We start from the raw sequence: 12500 nt of genomic DNA on the forward strand, positions 1-12500 counted from the left end.
TGTGCGAGGCGTTTGGAGCGTGGCCACGGCCCCGGGGTTCTGCCTCACGGAGTGCCGTGCTTTGTGCTTTCGATTCTCAGTCGCTCGTTCGCTCGCTCGCTTCGAACGTCGTCTTTGGCTTGTTGCCGACGACTTGTGTGTTCCCGTGGGGAGGTACCGCGACCCGCCGGCCAGGATTGGTGGCTGTACCCGACACACACACACGGAGTTGGAGCGCGCGCTGCGGATTTTTTTTCGAAATTTATGCAGCAAAGCTAATAATTCGACACTGCACTTCCTGTATGCACTCCCGGGTGGGGGTGGGGGTGGGGGTGGAGACGAGTTATGAATCGTACCCCCTCTTCCCCCCCTTTCCTTGCATCTATCGAGCCGCGATGCTAGCCCCAGGAATATAAGAGCCTGTAACGGAGCGCTCCAAGGAGGGATAACCGAGGTGGTTTTGTGTAGGTGTTGTGGCCCCCATCGTCTAGTGGGGGGCATCGTCTGGAGTGGATTTGCACCAACTTGCGAGAGACAAAGAGAGAGGGAGAAATACCGAGGGGGGACGTGATCGCCTCGGAAGAACCAACCCCTGGGCGATCCCGATTCAGCAATTCTTTCAAGTGCGATTACCCCGGGACTCCGAGCTCCGGGTCCGGGGGGATGGGAATGGTCCGGCGGCGGCGTTGACTGCTCCTTTCGCCGCGCCCGCATCTCATCTCCTGGCGTTCGTCCTGGGGTGACCTCCGCTCCTGCGCGCCATTATTGTTATTGAGCATAATTGCCCACGCATTTGATTACCGATTCAATGGCTTGGTATGCCGCGGTGTATGCATCATCATGCCGTGGGGACACTCCTACTCACTAGTGCCGTTGCCGGCTGCGCGCGCGCTCAGATCCCTCAGAGCGAGGAGTGGCCCAGCAGCCGGAGCGTAGCCCGGAGCGACGTCGTCGCCCCGGAGCCCTTCCTTCCTTTCGAGACTTTCTTCCAAGGATGGCGCACATGACGCATACCGATGTTGCTGCCGAGGCTGCTGCTGCTGATGATGATGATGATGATGATGGGCTGTGGCAGCCGAACGCCGAACGAGGGCTTCACCGTGAACAGTGAATGTCACGACTTTGGGCAGGATTGGCCATTGTTTTGTGCTGGCTCGACGTCGAGTGCGCACGCACACACACACCCATTGGAAGGGTTCTCTGAATGGCCGGATACCTACTCGACTCCCTTCTGGGCTCTTGGCGGCCTGCCTGTCTACTCGCGACATTGAGCCGATTTATCATGGTGTGTCTCCACCCCCCTGTACTGGCGGCATCCGTACATGCCAGACAGCTCATTCGACATGTTAATATTAATTATTTTGACAGTACGACTGGTGCGCAGAAGGAGGTAGAGATAGAGGGCGGGGAAATGGGGAGGTAGCAAGTGCTCGAGCACTTTGGTGAATGTGAGTGAAGCGGAAATGACATACCAAAACGACGGAAGCCTTTTGCATTGACGTGCGTGCCGAAGTTGGCATTGGCTTCGGGGCGAAAGGATTCAGCGAAAGAGGGGAACCAAGGGAAGAATCAAGTATTGAGTACAGGGATCCTGAAATTCGAAGAGCTGGTGAGGATACTGGAAACCTGAAATGGATATGCTATACTTATGCTGCCCTCACAAAGAACGGAATAGGCCGAGAACCGAGGTGGGGATATTGATACTCGCCGTCGCCGTCGCCATCGCGATCTAGTAGACTTGGCATTCACTTGAGTAGCATTTCCTTCGTACCAACTGTCTTCCTTCTTTGACGTGAAGCATCGACATGTTAAGTGAATTGTGGTTCAAACGTTAAGTGCTTGGTTAACGAGGGTGAACAAGGAACTGCCGGTCGAGAAAGAGGTTTTAACCTCTATGGGAGACCCTTTTCGTATTATTCATAAGGTAAATGTACATGGAAGAGGTAGAAATGGACTATACTTGGTGATTTTAATTCTTGTGGCACTTTTATTATAGGCAAAAAACGGTTTCCATACGATAGAAAGCTGCTACAGGGTCTTCGCTATCATTATCATAATCAGATTCAAATTACTTTGGTGGGTTAGGCATGTCATGAGAATGGCAGACAACGACTCAGAGACCAAAATCTTCTGAAAATTTATAACAATAAACAAGGTGTTAGGTGCAGATGCTGATGGAATGCTGAAATCGATCGACATAATTATCGGTATAATCTATGTCAAGAATGACAAGCGTAGGAGTTACGCGAGAAGAATGCGTTACGGGAGAAGATACGTTACGCTAGCGAGTGAGTCGAGTAAGAATTCTTTCTACGAAAAGAGACTAAATTTGTAGCGCTCTGAAGAATAAAAGTGGACCCCCACTCAAAAGTTAACAAATTGTCTTGACTCCAAGGTTGCAATTTGCAACAATCTATTGAAACAATGCCGACGCTGATGATCGCAAACGATGCTAACGATGGTTTGATGGAAAAATACTAAGCACTGTACTCCCGATAGTACCTGAATATGTAAGTAAATGAAACGCACTCTAGGGGTAGCTGTTGCTAGGGAAAAATATTTGGAATTGAATTTGCATCATGAAAGAAAAGGAAATCATAATATCTGCTAACAGTTGACAAGGATATTTTCCGCGAAGATAACTTTTTGTCAAATATACCAATGATCGTCTGTATTACTCTGAAAAAGCTGAGCAACGGATTTGCTGCCAATATTGTACTTGTGTGGATTTGTTGGTTTCCCAGGATCTATGTACACTGATTTTGGATCGTACATCCTGCGTATTATATTAGAAGTAAAACAAAACGAAACTCATTATTTGTTATTGAAAAGAGACGATGAATTCCACTTCGATGACGTGCTTCAGCTAGCATATTGAGAACAATTTGCCAACAAATTTGACGTTTGGCAGCAATGCTATTTATTTTATTTTTGTTTCCTTACAATAATTACCCAGACTCATAAAAGAGTATATTTCATTCCAAATCCAATAGCTATGTTGTGGATGTTGTTCAGATACCGGACCACACATTGACGACAAGAATAACGACAAGAATAACGAATAGTTAATTGGGAGTTTTGAAATGATGCTTCCTAAAAGAAATTGATGATTAGGTACATCACTCGATGTATCAAATACGATCGCTATTGATTGCCGAGCAAAAAGGACATTACAGTTGAAAATATCTGTTGGTCTTAGCACAATCATTACCACCTAAATCTTGGCTTACGGTATGTAGAATATTTTGTAATATTCAACAAACTGACCAACTAACAGTTTTCTCTTCCTTGGTACGATCAGCTAATCTAGATCTAATATCTTTCTGCATTTGCCATTTCCTGTTCCTTCGCCTCCGTTAACAGATCCACCAAACACAAGCAATAACTTAATTTTTGACACTCTAGAACAGCAAATCATCTCGAACATTAGACTAGAACTCATAATTCGAGACACATTGGCGAAGCTCTGCATCGTTTGGCTGGCGTAGTGCCAAAGTTGGCATTCAGGGCATTTGATTGTTCTTTTAACTGATGTTATCGCCATCAAAGTGCAATCCGGTGTCCGCGCGAAAACGGTTTGCCTAAATCCAACCTGTGTTCCGTCTCCAACCTCCCACTGAGCCTGGGACATCATCCCATCAGTGACGGCCCAGTGTCCAGTGTCCAGTTCCAGGTCCAGACACGCACACATTTTTACTGCCATTACAATATTTATCTTTCCCTCTGGGCCTCAAGCGCCTGTTTTGCTCGTAGCCAAAACAAGAAAGCGAACAGAAGATGAAGAAGATGAAGATGAAGAAGGAAAGAAGTCACAGGACGCTACCGATAATGCACTGGCGGTCCGGGGTGTTTTTCACCCATCGCGCCCAAATCTAATCTTCCACCGGAAATCGTAATAATTGCCAAAAATGAAGTTCAGCGACGGCGAGAGGTGGCCGTTTTGTGCCATCGTCATGGTCGCCCGTCGGTTGTCGCCTTGCTCTTGGCGGTACACGGCCCCTTAACGGCCCCGCCGACACGCTGGCACCGACTGGCTCCTAGCTTGTCCGCAGCCAGCCAGTGGCGGCTCGGTAGCGAAATCCAGCGACCAGCACCGGTCTTGGTTCGTCGGAGGCGACAAAACCGAATGCTGGTTGTTTGCTGCTACGGCGGCGACCACTCGGCGACGTGGCCACTCGGGAGACGTTCATTAGAGACTGCGAAAAACCCTTTCCGGCGGGAAGATTGCGACCCAGCAGGGAGCATTGTCCATCGCCGTCGTCGTCGTCGTCGTCGTCGAAAAGAAGATCGAAAAAAGTCGAAATGAGCGAAATGCTCCGTTTTCGGCGCGAGCTTCTCCGTGGTGTGTGTGTGTGTCGACGAGCACAAGCCTTTAGCGTGGAAGCGCCATGATAAGTTGGGAAAAATAGAACGCCTCGACACACTCGAGAGCGCTTCGAGAGCCGTCGGAGGATCAGAAGTCGATCGAACGTTCTACCCGCAAACGCGGTGGACGCTGATCGCACGGGAAAGGGGTAAAATGGAAGAACAGAAACATCGAAAGGCCCCAAAATCCAATAATCCACCACGGGATATCGCATACCGTAACGACGACGAGCGCGACGACGACGAGCGATGAACGACGAAAAGACAATCTCAATCACTTGGTGTGCTGCGGGGGTGTGCTGCGGAGTGTGGCCCCTCCCTCCACCTGCAAGCAGGGAAAAAGAAACAAAAGAAACAACCAAACGCAAAACAACAAGCCACCACCAAAAAACCATAAAGTTCCCTCGAATGTTCAATGTCAATGAAATCATCCCCCGGAATTGCCCGTCCCCCGGTCCCGCGTCCCAGGTCCGTGGGGCGTGACCGTGCTCGCAAAGTGAGGCTCTGCTCCTGTTCCCGGCTGCCAGTCGTTGCCACAGGAAAGATTTCATCAGTGACGCGAAGAGACCGGAATTTCGGGTCCCCCCCCCAAAAATCATCGCACCCGCACTAGGGCCAAGATCCTCGATCGATCGATCGATCGTAGCCACATCCCTGGATATCCCCCCGCTCCTCCAGAGGCCGAGGCGATGACTTTACCAAAATGTGGTTCGCATCGTGGCTGGCGTTGTTTGATCAATCAGCGATAAATCTTTGCGCATCCCTCCATCCGTGCCGAGGCCAACTGACGAGCAGCAGGGATGCCCGGGCCCGGTCCCCGGACCCGGACCGAGGCCCAGTGGCGCCCGTACCCCCTGATAGAGCGCGGTCGCGCGCGCGCGCACGGACACGGGACATATTCTCCGAAAAACCGACGAACATGTCGATTGGACGGGCGCGCGCGCGCGCACCTCAGAGGAATTCGACAAACAGCAACAGTTCCTCGAACGAGCCGAAACATTGTTTCGGTTGTCGAGTGAGTCGCGGGGGGAAGGGGCCATAGGGGCATGAGGATGAAACAGCGCATTCGGATCCGCAGCACATTCGGATTATCCTGATTTCGATTCTGGGGTCCGGCGGTTTTTGATTCCCGTCTTGCAAACAACCAAACTCTGTTCCAAAAGCGTTTCGCTTCTCATCAGAAGCCACGTCATCGGTGATCCCTTTAAATCCCGGGCACCCGGATACAGCTACTCTGGTTAGTGTGCACACACACGCGGACACGGACACGGCCACACGAACACGCACACCATTAACAGCTCATCGCTTTGCGTTCTGTGAAGAGACAATTAGTTTGCGAGCTCGCATATGGTCAACATTCCGCTCCGTGCGCCCGACAATCTGGACTGTCGGAAATTACATGTTCTCCCGGACGGATGGACGGACGGACGGACGGAGTCCCTTCTGTTATCCCTTGCCGGCACAAAATCGAAAGGGCTGCCAAGCGCGCAAGGCCGTTCCGCCAGTTGTCGACGACTTTGTTAAAACAGGATGGCTTAATTGGCCGGCAGCAGCATCCCTAGAATCCTAGAGATCAGCTAGGGGCCCGTCGTCCGTGCTCCTGATGTGTCTATTTTACCCTGATGCACACCGCACCCCCCGGGCAACTCTACAGTTCTCTGTTCAGTCTGTTACACGCGATCCGTGGCACTGCGCCGAAGGGATTGCTACTCGCCCCGGAGAGAGGCATGAAAAGGGCAGCAACTGTTTCTGGCCGCAGACAGGCCGCGGTTTTACCGCATGAAAACGCCGTTTCGAACCCACAGCGCTTGGCCATTAGAAGGGGATTATGAAGTTTTCAATTTGAAAAAAAAAGAAACGATGAAGTTTTCCGAGGGTTGCGCATCCCTTGCGAGCAGATGAGATCCTTTTTCATCATCAAACCAATACCAACACCACCAGCCCGGGGACACGCCCTTTTTTATGCTCCGTGCCGCGGCGCCCTAATTTACGTGTCAACTGTATGCCGCCGACGTTTCGGTGTTGCGTGTTTGACGCGGCATAAGAGGTAATCACCGGATGATAGCAGGATTATTGGTCCACCAGGAGGTGATGAGTTGGTGAGCCGTTCCGGAACCGTTCTCCACCAGCTGACCATCAACGCTCAGCATGATGTTGTTTCAATGCTCTTCATCGTAAAGAGTAGAGCAGAGTTTGAGGTTTCGACCTAAAAGCTAAACCAAAAAAAAACAGGAAGACAAATTCCAAAAGACGAACTCATGTAAACGTCTCACATAATTGAGAGGCCCACCAGTCACTAAACATCCCAGAATTGCTTCTTCTCCGAAATATTGAATAGCGATTGACAATGGAATGAATCAAATCACCAAAAGGCGCTCGCGATGTGTTGATGTTGCGCAGCGGCGGCCCAGCAAAGTTCCACAACATCACGCGTAAACCTTTCAAAACGCGAACCCCTCAAAGCCTCAAATGTGGGATCCTAGCTAGACCTCCCTGGTTGGTCGCATCGCATCGCTCGAGTCTCGCTTCCTTCGCCTTCGCGATAACGCAAAATCGATTCAATCGGTTAAAGGGAGGGCCACTCGCGAAGTTGTCTGCACCGAAAAGGTGCTGACACCAATTTGATCTGACGTGACCGAGCCCCAAAACAACAGAAAAAAAACACACACACAGAAAACCCCCCACCCCGGACTGACTGGCCCGGGGGCAGTGTGCGTGCGCTCGCGCGCCCCGCGTATGCTAATTTCTATTGGTTTCTGTCATCGATTTTCGGTCGATTCGATTCGACTCCCTCCGCTCCGCGCTCCAATCGATGCCACCGAGGACTAGAGGGTTTTGTGGAGTGGGGTGGGGGGGGGGGGTGCAAAGGGCAGGGACCTTCCACGCCACGCCACGCCACGCGGCTCGACGAACGCGAGGCTTCACGAGAAACACGAGGAAAACGAGTATCGGCGGCATCTGGAGCAACGAATTGAGACAAAGATCGAGCAAACGAGGCTGGCCGGCTGGCTGGTGGGCTGGATGGTGGGCTGGCTGAGAGGGGCGAGCAGCGAGCGGTAAACACCGGCTGGCACAAACGGCTTCATAATTTATTAATCATGCTGAAATTTGTCTCCACTGATTGCCGGTAATGACAGTTCTCTTTCATCGCGTTTGTCGTCGTCGTCGTCGTGGTCGTGGAGAAGGTTGTGGTGGAAGGGAAGCGACCCATGGCGACATCGACGCGGATTGTGATCTTCAAACCATCGCACCATCCGCCCCCGGATTGGGCTTTGCCCGGTGCTTGCTTACAGCGCGCGAAACCGTTCGGGCCAGTTTGGCTCCAAACAGAAAGCTGCCTGTGCTGTGCTTGGATGCTTTGGTGCTTTTGGGTGAGCATCGAGCCATTTGATGAGACGTGTTTTGTCTCCGTGTGTCGCGGACCGGTTCGCCCGGTGTGCCCGGCGCACACACACGAACCGCAGGAGGGTTCTAGAGGGACTCCGCGCTAGTGTGTGTCTGTGTCCGTGTGGAGTGTGTTTCAAAATGTTTCGTTGGTTCCGCTGCTTCGTTTGCTCCTCCACGAATGCTCCTTGGCGGTGACATTCGCTACGCCTTATTATGGCGTATCGAAGGGGATGTGGGGGATAAGTGTGACACACAAACACAGTCGGGAGAATTGGTTTTTGGGTGGCAGAGAAGGTGATGGATAGGCGGACGGCGATCGCCGAATGGCTGGACATACTTTTATCGATCGATTTTTGTAGCAGATTGGAATGGAGCGATATCGCGATCGCGATCGCAGATTTGAGGAGTTACATGATTTTATCCATGGATGCACTAGGGGTTGGAGTGGAAGTGCGAGCAGCTTGCAACAGTATCAAATGATGATGTCTCTATCTTACCTGTTGTCTCGAACTTTGATTTATATACTAATGTGTGCAGCGAACACTGTTCTTATTTTGTCTAAGGGTTTGTCCTAGGTCTTTTAGATCTAAACACATTGCATCGTGGCTATGATTTCAAGCCTCTCAGCATAACTATCGTTTGAACCAACCTCAGCATATCAACAGTATCATAAATAGTTAGAGAAAGTGTATAGAGTTAGAGTCATGAAAAGAAGCAACTCGTGCATCTAACCTTTAAAAAAAAGAGTTTGTAAAGTTTGGCCCAAAGTAAAAAAAACAACAAAGAATGAACAAAGAAAGCCTTTCTACTGAGTGATATTGCGTCCTGGGAATTTTGATCTGGAATTTCCTGTGCTAGAAGCACCGGAATACTGAACTTTTCCGCTACAGGTAAGGGCATACTCAACAAGATGTTGGATATTCAGTTGAATTAACCTCTGGTACATCTGGTAGAACTTTAGGGAAAACAAATTCTACCAAGGTACTTGAAACTGTCATTTTTTATTTAACGCTAAGAGGCTCTACAATGGGATTTACATAAAATTATTAATTTAATTTATTGATATTAATTTTAAGTTTAAAGTTAAAGAAGTCCTAACTTTAAACTTTAAAATAATATTGTCAAGTCAACACTTTCGCAACATTAAATATTGAAAAAGAGACAAAGACTCTCATAGGACTCCTAACTACGCAAATAGTCGTACTTAACGGTTTTGAGACTAACCCATATCTTAACTTTAAACCTTGCCGCTACTAGTCGTATGTGAATACGAATAAATAGAATTTTGCTTCTGGATGAGACTAGATTTTCCTTATCGCCATAAGTGTGTTGAATGCTTTACCACGAGTTAAGTGATTTAAGACTGACAAACAATACTCTTTATCGTTATGTACATGCTGTCAAGAAAATACCGGGAATGGTCGATTTACTAGACTTGCTGCAACAAAAATATTGCAAAAGTTAAGCGTGAAATGAAAGAAGACCATCTATACACATCCAGACGCCAGGAAATTGATTATCCATCTCAAACAACTGGACTACTGACGCCATAAATCATGTTCTGATCCATTTTTCACCAAATGACAAGTGATCTGTGATATGATCGGTCCATTATAAGGGCTTTTTCCTTGTATCCTTGTATCGACTATTTCTTCCTATGGTCTTGAGTGTCAGACACATGCTGTGGGATGCATCCTGGGAGTGAATTTCCCGTCGCTCTTGCGAATAGTCCTTCCAGACAAGGAACGCCAGCTAATGAAAGCATAATCCACATGCTACCGATCGTTTCTTAACACCTATTACATCGGATGCACCGTTGCCTGCCCAAGGAACACAACAAAGCCACAGTAAAAACACCAAAACGGCATTGGCCGTGATCTCCCCACCAAACGGCCACGAAACGAATGATTGATTATCAGTAAATCAATCAGATCAGTTTATTGTGTCGCCTCGGTCTCATCCGAGCTTCCCCCTCCTAGACAGTCGCGACAGTCTCTGCCACCCAAAAGGGAGGGAGGGAGGGGGTGGTTCATAAATTTAACGCACTCGTTGCAGAGATAAAGGGATAATCCCTGCACCGAATGGCACCGAATGCAGTGCTTTCTGTCACTACAGTCAGTGTAGTCTAGTCGTGAAATTTAGCAAAAGTGGAGACCCTGCACGCGGTGCGGTGCCATAATTTATGATCCTACCCCGTCCATCGTCCGGCATGTCGTCCGGCCGGCCGGCGCGCTGTGGTCAATGGCACGCAGCGTAGCGGCCACGGACATGTCCATGAGAAGATGTAACGTCTCCTAACGTTCGTACGTATTTCCTAGACTAGAGGATGGCTTCGAATGCCAAAAGATGATGAAGAAGATGAAGAAGAAGAGCTGCCAAGCCAAACCAAGCCAAGCCAAGAATGGCAATGGGTTGCGGCAGAAGCAGCTTCCTTGCATTCCTGTTGACTAGTCAGTCAGCGAATCAGGCACTAGGAGAAGGAGGAGGAGGAGGAGGAGCAGGAGGAGGACGATGAGACCGATGGACCGATCCACACACGGATGGTAATAAACAACTCAATAAAAACCAGTTGACCAAGGGCCCCTCACCCCCGTCACACACACACACGCGCCCCCTTCTGGTGGATGGTATCTGCACCGGATTAAATTCGCTCCATAAACATTGCGCACATGATGCACTTACAAGAAAACTCAATAAACACATACTTAAGCTGGGGTAATATACATAAATGAATTAAATGGAACCTGGCCCCATCGATCGCTATCGCTCCCGGTGGGCTCCCACGAGGGGGGAAAGAGGGAGGAATGAAGGTAGAAATGATGATGGCGACACCAGCACCGGGCCCTCGCCAGAGAAGGATGAGTACACACCCCTTTGGGAACCCTTTGGGGACCCCAGGAACCCGGGGAGTTGATGTTTCGCCATTCGGAAATGAAATATGATCCCGGGCTAGGAGCTAGAGGGGCAGGGGGAAGGTCCAGCCCATGGTGCACTGCGAGAGTGCACTGACATCCATCTTCGTGCATTCCCGGGTGTACTCCTTCGACGCTTGCATAACCTCCCATTAAGCTAACAAGTGCTGACTGATATGGAACGAACTGGAACTGTGCACTCGCTGTCCGTCTGTCTGTGTGTGTGTGCACCAAGGGAAGAAGAAGAAGGGGTGCAGGTTCCGATTCCGATTCTCCGCAGGAATGTCGGGCCGCGTGTACCACAACGCCGGTATCTAGTTTGCTGCCCGGCACCCCCCGGGAACACGATTTATGCGCCATCGCCAGGCAGGCGGTTCGCCCGCCCGTCCGCGGAGGGAGGTGGTTGCGATGATAAGACATGATGTATTAGGTTCAGCGGCTCGGCACTTAATTCCCATTTTGACATGACCGTTGGCGACAACCGTTGGCGACCTGGTGGCCTGCCAACTATCACAACGTGCACAAGTGAACAAATATGCTTTATAATTTGAATGCAACTCGAACTCGGACTTTATTTTTGAAATTTGCCTTTATTTGCTTTGCGCCCTTGTGACAAACGCGTCCTACACGTCCCACAGCGACTTCGGGATAAGCTTTCGGATAAAAAGTCCCGTAGAGACACAGGACGGAGACGCACAAAGACAGAGACACAAAGTGAGGTGTTGATTTCTGAGATGCTATATGCTGCTCCCATGCGCGCGTTTGCATATTTATTCACTTTAATTATCATCAATTGAGAGCTGAGTTTCTGTTTTAAAGGAGAGAGAGAGGAAGACCAGGAGAAAAAGAGAAAGAAAGAGAGAGAAAGAAGGGCAAGATGTATTGCCGCGGTCTCATCCCCGTTGGCCGTTGGCCGTTGCCCTGTCGACTACTGACTACCTCTATTCAGACATTATTTATAGCGCCTAATCGTACCTAACGTTGAGTGTCTGTCGGTGTGCCCCCGTGTGTGTGCGAGTGTGTGTCGGTCCTAATCAGAGTTATATCGAGGCGACGACCTAAATTAATTCCCTTCCGAGCACCTCTACCTGGCAACCACGAAGTGAACCGTTGTCTCCGGTCGGTTACACTTTTCGTTCCGTTTCCATGTCCAGCCTACTAAGCCTATCCCTCGCACACACACACAGGCACACACATACTGGCTGCCGGCGCTCTAGCGATCGCAGCAGGCGAGTTGAAACGAAAGACTTCAACGCTACGGCGTCCTAAAGTGCTTAAGCGACGAACCTCGCGTACTACCCTCTTTCTTTACTACTATCATATCAGTCACTATTAAATTACTCACGCTAGCGTAGTTTTATCTCATACACACACACACACACGGCACACACAGACGTTACACACCAAGGTTTACCAAGAAAATACCGTTCCTTGACCGAGCTACACATACATTTACACGCGCATACACACACACACTCTTCGGGGGAGCGATTTGCTGAGTTTTGTACCGCTGGAACCGGAGTCCATCGTCCGTCCGCTGGATTCGTTTCCGCCAATCAGTCGACATCGTCGGCCAGTGCCATCAGGTCGACGGTTTTCAGTTCCTCTTCCGCTGCCGACGCCAACGTCGCCGACACCCCCAAATCACCACCGTCACCGTCGCTGGCCGGGGAGGTGCTGCCCGGTGCGCCTGCTGTTCCGGGCGGCCCGCCCGCCGAACATGCCAGCGATCCGGCACTGCCGCCACCGCTGCTGCCGAGGTTGTGCGTGAGGCTGTGCCGACGGAGGTCACAATTCCGTCGGAACACTTTGCCGCAGGCGATGCAGTGGTACGGTTTGATGTCGGTGTGCGTCAGC

The 12500-nt window shown here is 50.1% G+C and overlaps 1 protein-coding gene across 1 annotated transcript in view; it reads right to left on the reverse strand.

Moving 5' to 3' along the window:
* Positions 1–12130: 12130 nt before the first annotated feature.
* LOC125952643 (protein sister of odd and bowel) overlaps positions 12131–12500 on the reverse strand; it is a 6798-nt gene continuing 6428 nt past the window's right edge. Inside the window, exon 2 of the mRNA XM_049682248.1 lies at positions 12131–12500. This exon is cut by the window's right edge and continues 168 nt beyond it. Coding sequence (XP_049538205.1) covers positions 12200–12500 — 301 coding nt within the window. The 3' untranslated portion in view covers positions 12131–12199.

Source organism: Anopheles darlingi, chromosome 2 (genome assembly GCF_943734745.1).
Source record: "Anopheles darlingi chromosome 2, idAnoDarlMG_H_01, whole genome shotgun sequence".
Lineage (NCBI taxonomy): Eukaryota > Metazoa > Arthropoda > Insecta > Diptera > Culicidae > Anopheles > Anopheles darlingi.